Source organism: Lampetra fluviatilis, chromosome 50 (genome assembly GCF_964198595.1).
Source record: "Lampetra fluviatilis chromosome 50, kcLamFluv1.1, whole genome shotgun sequence".
In the NCBI taxonomy this organism is placed as follows: Eukaryota; Metazoa; Chordata; class Hyperoartia; order Petromyzontiformes; family Petromyzontidae; genus Lampetra; species Lampetra fluviatilis.
Genome location: NC_136324.1, coordinates 1,760,301 through 1,778,062, shown reverse-complemented (window position 1 = coordinate 1,778,062; position 17,762 = coordinate 1,760,301). Strand labels below are relative to the sequence as shown.

General features: G+C 47.4%; 1 protein-coding gene across 3 annotated transcripts in view; it reads left to right on the top strand.

The window, feature by feature from the left end:
* LOC144948610 (dystrophin-like) overlaps positions 1–17,762 on the top strand; it is a 639,922-nt gene that overhangs the window by 475,926 nt on the left and 146,234 nt on the right. For all 3 annotated transcript variants that reach the window (XM_078878206.1, XM_078878207.1, XM_078878208.1), the window contains 2 exons: positions 14,819–14,920; positions 16,469–16,565. In XM_078878206.1, the coding sequence (XP_078734332.1) occupies positions 14,819–14,920; positions 16,469–16,565 (199 nt within the window). The remainder of the gene's footprint in view (positions 1–14,818; positions 14,921–16,468; positions 16,566–17,762) is intronic.

Below are 17,762 nucleotides of genomic sequence, written 5' to 3'. Positions count from 1 at the left end.
TAGGCTTGGTATTATTGTGCTGAGTTGTCATCATTATTCCACTTGCACCACATCGCACACCCCCCTTCCCCCTCCGTAAGCCTGACCCCGCGCCTGGCTCCACCACAGAGAAAAGGATGCGTGAGCCACGTATCACGAACTACAGGGTGCTTAAAACAATTGTTAACACTTCTCAAAATTTGCAACAAATGGCACCGCGCTCAACTGAAGGAAAGGTCTTCTCTTTTTTTAGTTTGTTTTCCTTCGGAGTTTCTGCTGATTCTTCCGTGTGCAAATTCTCGCGGAATTTTGATAATCCACGGGGAAGCAATGGAAGATATTAAATAAATATCAGTTAATCAATTTTGAATTATCTTGGGCTTAAAATGGCAAGTGGGAAGAAAATGTGACTCGTAATTTCCACATCTCGTATTAAAATGACGTTCACGATTCAGCAAATTTTTCACACAGGAAATGCTTTGATGTAAACTAATCTTGCCTTTCATCTTATATTCAGTAAATACCAACGTTAGATTTTTTTCTTCTTCTTCTTCTTGATAGTGTTTTGCCCCTGGGATGTTTTTCTTATTTTCCCTTCCTTCATCTGCCTATTAAACATCAATATTTTAAATGTAAAATGAGAAAATTCATTTGCGCTCGATACCTCTCTTGCGCCACTTGCTAAAGGCCGCCCTGGATATTCGCACGTCAATAACAACGTCGTGACGGGCGGCAACGCTCCCGTGGCCAGACGTGTCAAAAACCGTCACACCTGCACACACCACGCGCCTCGCTCACGGCGTGAGATCGTCACACCTGCACACACCACACGCCTCGCTCACGGCGTGCGACCGTCACACCTGCACACACCACACGCCTCGCTCACGGTGTGCGACCGTCACACCTGCACACACCACACACCTCCCCCCACGGCGTGCGACCGTCACACCTGCACACACCACACACCTCGCTCACTGCGTGCGACCGTCACACCTGCACACACCACACACCTCCCCCCACGGCGTGCGACCGTCACACCTGCACACACCACACGCCTCGCTCACGGTGTGCGACCGTCACACCTGCACACACCACACACCTCCCCCCACGGCGTGCGACCGTCACACCTGCACACACCACACACCTCGCTCACGGCGTGCGACCGTCACACCTGCACACACCACACGCCTCGCTCACGGTGTGCGACCGTCACACCTGCACACACCACACGCCTCGCTCACGGCGTGCGACCGTCACACCTGCACACACCACACGCCTCGCTCATGGCGTGCGACCGTCACACCTGCACACACCACACGCCTCGCTCACGGTGTGCGACCGTCACACCTGCACACACCACACGCCTCGCTCACGGCGTGCGACCGTCACACCTGCACACACCACACACCTCGCTCACGGCGTGCGACCGTCACACCTGCACACACCACATGCCTCGCTCATGGCGTGCGACCGTCACACCTGCACACACCACACACCTCGCTCACGGCGTGCGACCGTCACACCTGCACACACCACACGCCTCGCTCATGGCGTGCGACCGTCACACCTGCACACACCACACACCTCGCTCATGGCGTGCGACCGTCACACCTGCACACACCACACACCTCGCTCACGGCGTGCGACCGTCACACCTGCACACACCACACGCCTCGCTCACGGCGTGCGACCGTCACACCTGCACACACCACACGCCTCGCTCATGGCGTGCGACCGTCACACCTGCACACACCACACGCCTCGCCCACGGCGTGCGACCGTCACACCTGCACACACCACACGCCTCGCTCATGGCGTGCGACCGTCACACCTGCACACACCACACACCTCGCTCACGGCGTGCGACCGTCACACCTGCACACACCACACGCCTCGCCCACGGCGTGCGACCGTCACACCTGCACACACCACACGCCTCGCTCACGGCGTGCGACCGTCACACCTGCACACACCACACGCCTCGCCCACGGCGTGCGACCGTCACACCTGCACACACCACACGCCTCGCTCATGGCGTGCGACCGTCACACCTGCACACACCACACACCTCGCTCACGGCGTGCGACCGTCACACCTGCACACACCACACGCCTCGCTCACGGCGTGCGACCGTCACACCTGCACACACCACACGCCTCGCTCATGGCGTGCGACCGTCACACCTGCACACACTACACGCCTCGCTCATGGCGTGCGACCGTCACACCTGCACACACCACACACCTCGCTCACGGCGTGCGACCGTCACACCTGCACACACCACACGCCTCGCTCATGGCGTGCGACCGTCACACCTGCACACACCACACGCCTCGCTCACGGCGTGCGACCGTCACACCTGCACACACCACACGCCTCGCTCATGGCGTGCGACCGTCACACCTGCACACACCACACGCCTCGCTCATGGCGTGCGACCGTCACACCTGCACGCGCCTCGCTCATGGCGTGCGACCGTCACACCTGCACACACCACACGCCTCGCTCATGGCGTGCGACCGTCACACCTGCACACACCACACACCTCGCTCACGACGTGCGACCGTCACACCTGCACACACCACACGCCTCGCTCATGGCGTGCGACCGTCACACCTGCACACACCACACGCCTCGCTCACGGCGTGCGACCGTCACACCTGCACACACCACACGCCTCGCTCATGGCGTGCGACCGTCACACCTGCACACACCACACGCCTCGCCCACGGCGTGCGACCGTCACACCTGCACACACCACACGCCTCGCTCATGGCGTGCGACCGTCACACCTGCACGCGCCTCGCTCATGGCGTGCGACCGTCACACCTGCACACACCACACGCCTTGCTCATGGCGTGCGACCGTCACACCTGCACGCGCCTCGCTCATGGCGTGCGACCGTCACACCTGCACACGCCACACGCCTCGCCCACGGCGTGCGACCGTCACACCTGCACACACCACACGCCTTGCTCATGGCGTGCGACCGTCACACCTGCACGCGCCTCGCTCATGGCGTGCGACCGTCACACCTGCACACACCACACGCCTCGCCCACGGCGTGCGACCGTCACACCTGCACACACCACACGCCTCGCTCATGGCGTGCGACCGTCACACCTGCACGCGCCTCGCTCATGGCGTGCGACCGTCACACCTGCACACACCACACGCCTCGCTCATGGCGTGCGACCGTCACACCTGCACGCGCCTCGCTCATGGCGTGCGACCGTCACACCTGCACACACCACACGCCTCGCTCATGGCGTGAGATCGTCACACCTGCACGCGCCTCGCTCATGGCGTGCGACCGTCACACCTGCACACACCACACGCCTTGCTCATGGCGTGCGACCGTCACACCTGCACGCGCCTCGCTCACGGCGTGCGACCGTCACACCTGCACACGCCACACACCTCGCTCATGGCGTGAGATCGTCACACCTGCACACACCACACGCCTCGCTCACGGCGTGCGACCGTTACACCTGCACGCGCCTCACTCATGGCGTGCGACCGTCACACCTGCACACACCACACGCCTTGCTCATGGCGTGCGACCGTCACACCTGCACACACCACACGCCTCGCTCACGGCGTGCGACCGTCACACCTGCACGCGCCTCGCTCATGGCGTGCGACCGTCACACCTGCACACACCACACGCCTCGCTCATGGCGTGCGACCGTCACACCTGCACACACCACACGCCTCGCTCATGGCGTGCGACCGTCACACCTGCACGCGCCTCGCTCATGGCGTGCGACCGTCACACCTGCACACACCACACACCTCGCTCACGGCGTGCGACCGTCACACCTGCACGCGCCTCGCTCATGGCGTGCGACCGTCACACCTGCACACACCACACGCCTCGCTCATGGCGTGCGACCGTCACACCTGCACGCGCCTCGCTCATGGCGTGCGACCGTCACACCTGCACACACCACACACCTCGCTCACGGCGTGCGACCGTCACACCTGCACGCGCCTCGCTCATGGCGTGCGACCGTCACACCTGCACACACCACACGCCTCGCTCATGGCGTGCGACCGTCACACCTGCACACACCACACGCCTTGCTCATGGCGTGCGACCGTCACACCTGCACGCGCCTCGCTCATGGCGTGCGACCGTCACACCTGCACACACCACACGCCTCGCTCATGGCGTGCGACCGTCACACCTGCACACACCACACGCCTCGCCCACGGCGTGCGACCGTCACACCTGCACACACCACACACCTCGCTCACGGCGTGCGATCGTCACACCTGCAAACACCACACGCCTCGCTCATGGCGTGCGACCGTCACACCTGCACACACCACACACCTCGCTCACGGCGTGCGATCGTCACACCTGCAAACACCACACGCCTCGCTCATGGCGTGCGATCGTCACACCTGCACACACCACACACCTCGCTCACGGCGTGCGATCGTCACACCTGCAAACACCACACACCTCGCTCATGGCGTGCGACCGTCACACCTGCACGCGCCTCGCTCAGATTACCGGGTTCATTTGTATTCCCATTAAGAACACGATGAGTGAGGCGGAGACACACAGACGCACACACTTATTGACACACAGACACACAGACGGACAGACGCACACACTTATTGACACACAGACACACAGACGGACAGACGCACACACTTATTGACACACGCGCTGCACAAAATGCAAAGCTGCTCGAAGCGTGCGTCTCTCTTGTTGAACGCATCTTCTGATGTAGCCACACGTGTGCCCGGATCTCGCGAAAAAAAACTGCTGGTTATGGTTTTATAACTGCGACTTGAGTTTCCGGAGCCAAGACTCGTGTCCTTTGTGCCGTGGATAGGCAATGTCGCACCGCTCGATGCTTCGTCGTATTCCTTGTTTTTTTTTCATATAAGCAAGGCTCTAAGGTAACGCCCTGCTGTACCCGACAGCACCTTTGTAAAAAGATGGAAAAAGCAACAGGTTTGCAATATGTAACGGCTCAACCAAAAAATTGGTTTGGGCAAACATCAGTACCATGGTAATTTCATTGCAGGGGCAACATTCAAAGGAGGTTATTGCATTTTGTGTGTGCATGCTGATTTTCACGTATTTAACTTCAGCTCAATTGTTGGACATTACATTTCAGCCCTGAAGCAATCATTTCACCTCCCCTTTGCATATGAGCTTGGCGTGTATTTCCCGCTTTATTACGCATGCTGTTCTCGGGGTGTTTATAGTATCCTTCAATTAAAGTACTAAATGAATACAAGCTATAGATGCTATTTTACTGCGTGTCATAAAAGCATAACGTTGGGGATACCTATAAAAGACGTACATTGCTGTATAAATGTACGCTGCAGCAATCAGCTATAAAAGCGATGGAAGGCAATGTATTGAAAAAGAAAACCTCCATATGGCGTGAAGGACAGTGGTTATTTACATCAGCTCTTGTTAAAAGTGTAACTTTTTTTTTTATCAGTGATTGACCCCTATTTTACACGTTGATAACACCGTTTGTTAATGACTTTTGATTCTGCAATCAACGTGCTTTGCTACCTCTCCCCCAGGCCTGGGGGAAACTAAGCAATGGAATGTTTATGATAGATGCACTTTGTTTACCTTTCGGAATTAACGCTGATCACCAGGGCCAAATTATTATACTACCCCATGCACCCGATTTACCTTGAATCAAGGACGACGTTGAAGAATTGCAAAATATCTCTTGAGTCTTTTGTTGCCCAATTCCATTGTCTGAACCGCACAAAGTGCCACTGTGAAAGAAGCTTCAACCTTGGACATACGCACAATGATGTCGCAAACGTCAACTGCCGTTTTATTCCATTGATTCAATCAGGTGTTCTTTGTTTTCATTTAGTTTTAGGTTGGCAGCTGTGAGATTGAAATTACAATTAAGTTAACCACCTCTGTATAATAACATATTTTATTGAACACCTAAAATATATATAATTATGGTGAAAACATTTTAAATCAGAATGAAGGAGCAACGCAGTGGTTAAAGCGCACTGCGATTTGGAGTCAGCAACCATGGCTATCATCAGTAGTGAGCGAGTGTCCTCCCTCTCCCCCCCCTTTCCCATCTAACAAACCTGCACCAACCAGCGCAGTGAAGTATGGTCAAACAAGGCTCATGACCGACACGGTGTCGGGGAGGCCTTCGTACACCAGAGGTCGCAACCGGGTACCCGATACCCGTACCCTACCCGATACCCGGCTACCCGTACCCGGACGGGTACGGGTAGCCGTTTGCGACCCTGGTGCGGCCGGGTACGGGTACGGGTAGGCCGTGAGTCACTAGTGAGTAACCGTTTGTCACTCATTTCGGGTAGGGTATGGGTACGGGTAGGGAACGGGAACGGGTACGGGTACCCATTTGCGACCCTAGTGCGGCCGGGTACGGGTACGGGTAGGCCGTGAGTCACTAGTGAGTAACCGTTTGTCACTCATTTCGGGTAGGGTACGGGTACGGGTAGGGAACGGGAACGGGTACGGGTACCCATTTGCGACCCTAGTGCGGCCGGGTACGGGTACGGGTAAGGGATCAAAACCCGTTTGCGACCTCTGTCGTACACCGGTTGGCTACGTACGGCGCGAAAGAAGTTCCAACGTACTTACATACAGCGATGAATTGTAATTTATTGTTATTTTAAGTAACCTACCGAGCAGTATTTGCTTCATTATTGCGTTGCAGTGGACTGCAGCGACGAGATGTTTGAGCTGCAATGGACTTCTTTTGCTCCTGACTCTGTCTCCGCATACCGAAGGAGCTTAACGGCGAGTTTAAAAATTGATACAGCCATAGAATATTTTTGACATGATAGATGTTTAAATAATTGCTCGCTCACAATCATTTACCATAGAAATGACCTTTGAGATTTTTTTTTTCTTTCTCCAAAAGACGGATATTGACACGACTGCGCTTGAAATTGTGAGTCCGCATTCATCTTGGTTGTTACAGTTGCTCCGCTGTCATTTCTAATAACATCATAACTCTTTTTTTTTTTCCCGGCTGTGCTAAAGCGGGATGCACAAGGCGGAGCAAGGAGAGGGCTGCCCTCTCGTAAAGCGTTGCAACAATGACGGCGTCGGCCACGCGAGACATATTCATCTTAGAATTTCGCAGAGCCGGCTAATATTTCAGCAGTCTCAGAATTTCGCCGATTCGATTCGAGAATCAAATTCAGTTTTTTGTTTTACATTGTGGTGAATAACAGCGCCTCAAGTGGCCGGAGGGATTGTGTGAACTCCCCCATTATGCACATTGAAAAAAACATGGATTCTTACCCACGTGATTCTACAGTTAAGAATCAATGTTAATCGATGAATCGATCCGTGCTGCTATACGCCTAACGGGGCACTTGTGCCTTCTGTGCCTTTCATGCAAATCACACTGACGGTCCTCTGGGTACACATTGCTGCAGGTGCACGACACTCCGGCTCGCGCGTTTCCTCTGATCCACTTAAGGGTTTTCTGATTTCCCAAGTCAGCAGCAGCAAATGCAATTCACGTCACCGTTGTTGTTGAATGTGTGGTGTAAGTGAACCCTAATTTGTACATCCTGTTCTGGATGTGTGTCTCTTAGTCTAAAAAGTGGTATGATGCTTGCTGCTCAGTCTGTGCTGTTGAGCCAAGATGCCATTGTGTTTATTGTAATAATAATTATATTTATTATGTAGCGGCTTTTCACCAAGGATCTCAAAGCGCTGTACAGGACACAGCAGTAGCAGCAGACACTCCGTGTTCAAATATTATAAACCATTTTCTAAATTAACTAAAAGTGTAATAAGCAGAAGCATATAAATAGGTTGTAAGTCGTGTACATGGTTCGTCCAGGTATAGTTAAACAGCTTGGGAACACTTAGTCAACTAATGTCAATTTTTTTGGAACAGGTCAGAACTCAAGAGACCAGGATGAGTGTCAATTGCAAGCGTGACCTGGTAGGGTCACCAGAAATTACAAATGCAGAGCACATAATATAAAGTGCAGCAATGTAGACAATAAACATTAGATTAGGAACAACTGTGTCTTGTGAGAAATCAAACATATCGTGCAAACATAAATCAATATAAAATAATACAGGCCTGCAGTGCAAGCTGTCATGGGCAGAATTGTTATTTTGTCTACTTCTAATTATATAATGACAATTAAGTTACAGAACATTAAACAGCTATAGGGAGACTGTTGTACGAATATGTAAACAGACAAGAATATACGTTAAATACCATTGAAAGGGAAGTTATCAACAGTGGATTGACAAAAGCTGATGATGATGATGATGGTTAAATCAAAAGTGTTGCGTTTATTTGTTCCCAAAAAAGTGAGGGATAAGGAGTGCATTTGCATTGCAATATATGACCAAACGTGTGATCTGTCTGGAAGGTGTCTTGCTCTGGATATGGTCCCTGAAGCACCGTTTATCGCTTCCATGCCTTGGCCTGAGTCTGCAGAAAGCTCTGAAATGATGGATGGTGAAGCTTATTAATTGAGATGATAATGAACTGAAAATAATGCTTTCACTATTTCCTTCATTATAACAGTCTGTTTTATGTGCCAGAGTTAATAATGTGAGTCATTTATTATTCTTTTTTTTAATTCTTAGGCACTGATAGATGGGGGTAATTATTGCACAACTTTCGAATATATTTTAACCTAGATTTTAAAAAAATGCAAGCCTGGGAATTATACCCATTAAGTGAGCATCTCTTTTGGTGAAGTTACCTTATTTCCGTTTCGGACAAAAGTACAAATGCCTAGATCCGCCGTAAGCTCATTATTTAACCATTTGCATTTAAAAAATAATTGTTTATGCAAGACAAGCTTGGCGAAATCTTGCATGGATTTTACTAGGGGGAGGAAAAACATGTCAGTCAATTTGGATCAACAAATGTCACCTGGCATCGGGGGCTTGTGTGCAACGGGGACTTTGCAGAGACATTCTGAAATGTGTCGAGCAAACGTAGGATTGTATTTGAACTATACCATTTTTTCTGAATATTTAAATGCACGTTTGATATACAGTAAAACCTTGGATTGCGAGCATAATTCGTTCCGGAAACGTGTTTGTAATTCAAAGCACTCGTATATCAGTTGTGATCACGTGACGCTTGGCAGACAAAGCGTATACGTACTGTTCGTATTGCAAGACCTCGCTCGTTTATCCAGTTAATATTTATTTTAAAAAATGCTCGTCTTGCAAAACACTCGCAGACCAAGTTACTCGCAATCAAAGGTTTTACTGTATATTGGTTTTACGTCTACTTTTACAACAATAACGCGAAATGTTCATCAAATAATCACAGCCAAAACAGGGGGTTAAAAATTGCTGACAACTGGTTCAATAATAATTATTATTCCCTAGTCAAAACTGAAGGCACAGAAATGTGTTGACATTTCCACGTTCATATAGTGGCTTTTTGCACAAAGTCCCACAAGGAATCTCCATGAGTCTGACTCATTTAGTAGGGTAATTGTAATAAAAACTGTTTGTTGGCTCAACATTTTTACTCGCTCATAACTTGCTTTTTAAACACAAAAAGGGATATTGTGCAAGCAAACGAATGTCAAATATTCAAACCACTTACTATTACACACACACAACGCTGTATTCTGTGTAGCACATGTTGCATGAGCTAGTATATTAAAAAAAAACTGCGTTTCTTATTAACTGAACAGATAAACTATGTAAACAACCAAACGGACTGGCAGCTGAATGTAACATTCTAAACTGAGAGTGAAGGAAACTTAGTTTTTTGTTTTTATTATCCGGGAAGAAACAATACTTGGGCATTGTAGTCATGGCCATAACAGATACCCCATTAAGAATGCATGTGCCCTGGTCGGCACTTTGCTTGTGTGCTGAAAATGCCGGATGATTAGCAGTCCTTGCAAATGGTCACATGCTGAGAACGAGTGGCCAGACCTTTACTGCAGTTTAACTTTCCGGCATTAATCGTATTTAAATATCCACCTAATTCGGTGGGCACCTTTCAAAGTTAAGAATATATTCTCAGTAGACGTTGGACGGACAACAATGCTGACTCTGCTGGAGCTGCTAATGGGAAACAAAATAAAAAAACATCTTTAAATATGGCAATAAAAATACATTGTTGTTTAAATATGAGTTTGTGTAAGTGTGCATTTACATGCTCTTTTGGGTATTTTACATACATTGCACGTTGCTGTTACAAAGGTGCCACAAGCCACTAGATGTGCCAGTAATATGATTTGTGTGTTCACTCTAGGAGGGCCCAATTGCTTGTAGCCATTTAATTATGGCATGTACACTCGGGTCCTCTGGACTGCACCGAATTAGATACCAAGACCGCTGCTTGATCACTGCTATTTAAGATGCCTCTGAGCTATAATAGTAATCTGCGTGGATATGGGATGTGGAGGGAGAGAGAGATGAGTCTACTGAACATAATTTGCAAATTTAAATTGTTGTACACCAGACGTAATGCGGTCAGAAGAATTGAATGCGTCGAGCATAATTAAACATTCATCTGTTTTTTGTTCGGCCCCCCCTCGGCCTGATGAATGAACAACGGGTGCGGGCAAAATTATGCGTGAAAATGTTTTATCTGTCCGAAACCTTCCTGTGCCCTCTCGTTCTTGCAGCTGAATCTTCACAAATAGTTTTTTTTTCTTCGAATATTACAGTTACAATTTTTTTTCAAATATAATATAATCAAAGAAAAAGTAATGCTGTTTCCTGTTACAGTGATTGTATATCATTGGATTTAATTCCAAATCAATCATCATAAAGACACCGTGCTGTCGTTAAATTGTTTCAACTCTTAAATATTGCAAAATTCTGTACGTATTTCATTTGAAACATCGGTTTAGAATATATATTTATACATCACTACATCACACTAAATAGATTAGGTTCTTTAATGTTCATTCAATTATATTCTGCAGACATGGAGGACGCCCAGAAGTATGATGGCTAATTTTCCTTGCAACAACACAGTTGCCAAGTAATTGCTCTCTGACCCATAAGTCTTTAAATAACATTTTAACAATCTACGTGGTGGCATTTTGTTTGTTTTGTAACACATTCATTACTCTGACTCAATTTGGTTACGGGTTTTCTCAGAAAATGAATATGCTAGGCACGACCGTGGCATCGCACATGCCAGTAATTCAGTGCACTGGAGGAGAGGGCTTTGTGTGCATCACCTAAAATGCCCAAACATGCTGGGCTGCGAGGTGGCCACTATATGGCAGCACAGCATTTTAATTCCTGAATCCATTTGCATGGAGCTTTGAGCATTTCCCCCTGATTTTTGTGTGAGTTTTCTCTAGGTGCTTTAGTGTCCAACAAAATGCAAAATACTCCGATTAGCATGGTTAGCTATGTTCAGTGCGAATTAAGTTCAACATACATGAATGGAATTGGCAAAAAAAAGAACATATCGACTCGGTGAGACATTTTTCCAGGTATATAAATGACATCATATTCTTGGTTCTTTCGGTAAAGTCACGTAGAAGGGAAATAATAAAATAATATAAATATAAAACTATAACAAATGACATTGTCATGACGATGACATCGTGCAGAACAAAGGGTGGTAACAACCGGAAAACGCATCTGAGAGCTACCCATCTCCACATAGTGTCATCCACAGGGTTGCGGAGAGAGTTACTGGACTAAAGAAAATTGCAGACACCTAATCTGTGGAGCTGCTCCTACAAAGCACTGCAGATGGTGTGCATGCACAATGTGGCCCAGAAGGCTTGGCCAGTTTTATTATGCATTAGGCTCTCGTCGGGACATCACCGGGCCTTGCCAAGGGAGTGGGGGCTCAGCGTGAGTTCTGCCAATTGTGATTCGCAAGGCCGATTGAGATTCACAGCCAGCACGGGCTTAATTGTGTACAATACAAATGCATTTGCATGTTCCCTTCGCTGTGCACATGCAACCTTGGATCCAAAATGAGTTGTATTGAGTTGTATTGAACGCACGGGCGCTCGCACTTCCTCGAGTTTACCGTCATCAATCGGCAACTCGAATATTGCTTAAGTAACCTACGTTCTAATTAAAAGGGAGGGCAATGATAAACACACCAACTTAGTTACGACGTCACAGCGAAAGAGTAAAACTTTGCTACAAGTCGCTGGAAGAGATACGGTATCTCTATTGAAGCAGGAGTGTAATTATATGTTTATTTATTAATGCAGCAAACTGGCCAAAGTTTAATTTGTTAACTAACTTTTTAAAATCACAATTTTAAAAAAACATTATAGCTTTTTTTTGGGGGGTGTTTGGAATGCAAATGATTAATTTATTTAAAGTGTACTTTCATATGCGGTAACAGAGTGTACTGGTATTGTATGTGGCACTGATATGCATGTTCGTTTGGTGGGTAACTATTCACCCTCTGGCTGTGTTGAATCGTCATGGTTTGAGTCAACGATTCCGTTGAAAGAATCGTTATTTTTGCATAATGCACGCCTTCACATTTGCATCTGTCCTCTCTCGCTCTCCCTCGCTCTGCGTTGTTCCCCGTTGTGCGTCCTCAAGGCCACGAGATTCGTCCGCACGTATCTTGCATAGAATTTGCGTGCACGTTCAAACGCTCGATTTGTAGATGCGCGCGCTTCTGTGCATGTGTTACGGCTGTACTCGTCGCTATTAATCGACGCATCCGTGAATATTCTAGATATGTGCTCAGATTTTGCCAGGGTGAAATGTGTATTTTCGTAACGCTTGATATAGGTGCGTTGCTAGATAACAGTGGGACCATTTGAGTGAGAGGCCAACCTTGCAAGGTTAGTGAGCCTTTGTGTGAAAGCACATGAAAGAGGGTGCTCACATATCCATGCAGAATTTGAATGTTCTTTCCCCACACGTGTGTCTTTGGCTCTTCATCTGGGCGCAACCCTTATTTTCTGTCGAAGAAAGCATTGGCTAAGCCAAACTAAAAAAAAACCCCACAAATCTTCCAAAGAGAGAGACCTGAGTCTCAGTGAGATGTTGCTGGTAGAAAGTAACAACAAACAATAACAAACAAGAAAACAAGACCCCCTCTCCATTCTGTGTTGGGTAACAGTGGTTGTTGTTTCACCATACTTTACCATACCGTGGAGGGTGGTAGGTGTGGCCAGAACCAGTTCAGATGTCACTCGCCACTGATGTTAGACATGGTCGGGAATCGAACTCAAGGAGCGGAGAACCAAGTGTCGTGTGCTAGCCACTGTGGCATCATCATGGATTGTGCTAGCCACTGCGATCAGAGCGTGGTGTAATAGCCACTGTGCCACCATTTAACCATCGATGGGCTCTTAACTCGTCATAAATAAAGGTCGTCTACTTATTTACACGCACACAAGTACATGTGTTTTTGTTACTGCCATATTTGTCGACAGTTGGAACTTCTGAAATAATTAATGAAACATTACATGCCCAGTTATATCTTTGCCAGTGTCAGCATAAGCGCATTAGTACGGGTAATCTAGCATTATAACAAAAAAGGTAGGATTTATATACTCACACGTTTATTTTACTTAGTCCAGTAACGAGGCTATTTACGTGGAATTGGGTCTGTATGTTTCGGATTACTGCTGCTTTGTCCAATAAATTATTCTTCAAATCTATTTCGCACATTTATTTCATCTAGATTTGTGTTTAGTCCACAACAAAATAAAATAAAAGCGTTGTGTGCAGCAATTCTGCATAAGGCAGATGGCGAACCCTGTCACCGATGGAAAAAAATCCTCAGAATTCAGAGATGAAATTAAATTTTGAGAAGGGATATGTTTTTTTCCTATTACTGTTGCAAACAGCCTCTGTGCAAGTGTGTGTCCATGACATGGATGACTGACTGCTTCTGCAGCTGTTGATGATGAAGCGTTGTTTTTTTATTGGTTGAGCAAAACCCGTTCAAGTTGATATGCAGACAGCTAATTGTTCAAAGAATAGGTTATCACTACCCTATCAATTATGGCCTTGATTAGTGCTTACAAATGCATGCCAAATTAGCCATGTGTAGACCAAGTTGTGTTGTGAATGTTTGGATGATGAATTTGAACAGCCGGAACAATTGTGTAGTGATCACGGATCTTATAAATTATACTTTAGTGCATGTTAGATTTGTTTGCCTAATTAAAAAGTTAGGTACTTTTTCTAAATAAGCCTAGTATCTACACAATGCTCTCTCGGATCGCCTTTCTTCCAGAAGGCAGCTTCTGCTGCTGACTTGTATGAAGGTAAAAATACATAAATTGAAGAAAGGTGGCAGGTTTCTGGCAAAATGACGCATGCCTGCTATGTTTATTAATATTTTAGTTATGAGCACCCAATCTCCTATGCATTGATTTAGCCATTTGCCACTGTACAATAGTGTTTGTGCAAAGAAGAGTTCAAGTTCGATGTGTTGTAGCAAGAGAGAACTCAAGAGACCAGGACGAGTATCATTGCAAGAGAGACCTGGCTGACCCAACATGACAAAAAGTAAAACAAATTCAACAAAGCACGGCAATAACGCATAGCGATTGGAACAAGGATGAAAATAAAACTTAAGAAGAGAGAGATGGGCTGGTATATTTCATGACATCCTCAACATGCGCATGTTTGTATCATCATCATCATCTCTCTTCTGTAATTGTGCTTCTATTGTAATTTCACTAATTGTACTTAAGTCTAAGTGCCCTCTGTTAGGAAGCAATTAATAATGTGAGTGATCAAACTGAATGCCGGTTTAATTAATTTTGAACGGATGTAATTCAAAAGCTTTTGAGTCTCAGCAGCTCCTTGTGGCTGCTTTAAGTGTGTTCGGTGCAGACGAACAGAAATAATCGCGTGCGGTTTTCTGTTTGTGGCCAGGCCGCTGAAGAGACGGTGCGAGCCAAGAAGGCCGATGTAGAGGAGACAATCTCAAAAGCGGAGCGGCTGGAGAGGAAGGAGACTCTAAATCCAGCCGCAAAGGTATCAACTGCTCCGACATGTCTGACGCATGGGACAAATGAGGTCGCTGTAACCATGTGCACGCCATGCGTCCGTGGGGCGGTGGACAGCGCATCGGACTTGCGATTCGCGGGGTCGCCGCTTCGGTTTTGATCTCCCCGAACACGGCAGTTGAAAGGACGGTGCAAGTTGCTTGAATCCCACCCAGAAGTGTTAATGGGGTCACGCTAGTCGATCGGCAGCTCACGTGTGGTGGCATGAAGTCTGCGTACGCCCACCTCTTCCAAGACGTTTGACCGGAGCCTAGACAAAGAGGTTAAAATACCCAGAAGAGGAACTCTCTCGCTCGTGGAGGCGTTTCTGGCAGCAGTGATGGCAGCAAGAAATTGCAGGGCTGCACCTTAACTTTTTACCAGTGTGTGCAGGCACCAATGCGCAGCGATCCAGAAGTCTGCAGTGGCATGTGGGAATGCGATTAGAGTGTGTGCGTTGTGGGTGCGAATGTGTCTGTGCATGTCGAGTGTCTATGTGTGTTTATTTAGTGATCATGTACAACACCAGTGACATATGGTGTATGAACTTGTACTGAGCTTCCTCGAGGTCAACTCAACTTTGAATGAGTAACACGTGATGCGTGCACTTGGGAGGCAAGGGAAGCGAATTATACTACTCGTGTAGAAATATCTGTCTCATATTTATGCGTATACAGTATATGCATGCGCATAAAAGTGTTGGCAATATGATTGTTTGGCTCGTCCTCCTGATGTTGATATAAGTAATGCATTTTGGAGGTTACGCGTTCATATTGAACGTTATGTCTGACTTCTGGTAATACTTCTTTATTGGTTTTCTCTGGTATGAAGGAGCATGAGTGTTTGTGTAAGTGCAAGGACACAGGAACGATAAACATCGGTTGGTCAGTGCAACCAACCGTTCAGATGTAACTGCTTATACATAGTTTGTTTGCCTATTTTCAAGCTGACAGCATGAAATTGGTATCATACATTACCTCTCTCTCAGCTTGTCAAAGCAGTGATGGTCCTTTTCCACTGAAAATCATTGTTAGAAAATGTTGTCCGTCAGCCCCGAAAGTGTGGGGCAATGAGAACCTCGCAACAAGGTATCAGATCTGAGGAGAATTGGCGAGATTGGACTGTGACCCGTAAATGCTGTTGGACTTCTCTGTGAGCAATGAAAGAGCTACCCAGATTTCTCAACAGTGGATGGGCGGGCCAGTGGCAAGGAAGTGATGTTATTTTCAAGGCCACTCTTAAAGGTCTGGTTTCGCCAACTACTTGACTCATTTTACACATGCACCATTGGAGGTGGCCACCATTTAGTTGGGGGTTCAAATGGAAGGGAGGTCAGAGCTGCGGCTCCAAGGAGCTCGCGGTGAAACAACAAAGCGGCGTCGCTTGCACGGCAGTGTCAGTCTCGCTGCTACCGCTGCGCTCGTGTGGGATGCGTACAGAGCCGTTGTTGGTACGCGTGTGTTGGGATGTCAGAGACGCATTGTCATGCAAAAATCGACATAATGAGCGTAATGTTTTATTGCCTGTTTCCCCAAAGGAGCGGCTGGTACAGCTCAAATCCGACTGGGCAGTTTTGAATGACCTGCTCAGAGACCTCAAGCAGGCAACGCCTGAGGTGAAGAAAGTGCCCGGAGGTGAGGAGGGAATGAGAAATCGGCGCACGTGCGCACGTGCGTGCGTGTGTGTCTGTGTCTTTGTATTCGTTGCCGCTTGCCTCCGAGCGGGGGAGCAGGAGCTGAGCGATCCGCGTGCGACGCGCGGTGTCGCCCGGCGACCCGAGCGTCCGCGAACGTCAGCGGCCGTTGTTTGATTCTCAGTCCTGTGTCTCTCACTGGGTCGACTCGGCCTCGAATGAGTAGCATGGGGGCACTGCTGGGGAGACGGAGGTGCCCACGAGTGGTTCCGACCACGCCGCTCCGTCAAGCGCCACGCCTGCCTTCGTAGGCGCTCGCTATGAAGGCAGGCGTGATCACGAGAATGAGAATATTTATTTAGACTGGATGAAGCCGATGAGCTATGAGGTTTTTTTTTTCACGGATGTCCATACCCTGACTTGTACATTCAAGTAATGTGTTTTTCGATTTAAAGCTTTCGTGACTGCAGGGATTCATCTTCTTGGTTCTTTCGGTAAAGTCACGTAGAAGGGAAGTAATAAAAGAATAAAAATAAAACATAATAAAATAATTACTTCAGTAGAAGGGAAGTAATAAAATAATAAAAATAAAACATAATAAAATGATAATTATTTTATTATGTTTTATTTTTATTATTTTACTACGTGACTTTACCGAAAGAACCAAGAAGATAATGTGTTTTTTTTAAGAAGGGAGAACGTCTCTTTAAAATACTTGTGGTCTGCATGCCCCTGAATAATAAATGTGTGTCCTTTTCTGTCGTGTTTAATTATTTCCTATTTTTGTTAATGCAATGAACAAACAAAAATAAATACACATAATGCACTTGGGCATGGCTGCAGTAAAAAAAAAAGCAGACTCTTTGTTCTCCCTACCCCCTCTCCCCCGAAGGTTACGTGCCTCCTGCCTGTTAATAACTTTGTCCAATTGATGCTGCAGCAGAGCCCAGTTGATGGGAAACATGGCAAGAACCAAATTGACTTTTCCCGACAAGCTCCTTCGGTGAATGCATTTGTTAAGTACCAAATTAATATGTAAATGAGCGACGATGTAGGCAAGTTGCAGTTCTCAGTGTACGTGGAATGTAGGCGTGTACCGAGAAAAAAATGCACCTAAATGAAATTGCTTTGGAAAATATATTCACATGTTACAATAAAATGTATTTTTGAAACCAATATATGTTTATTATATTTTGCC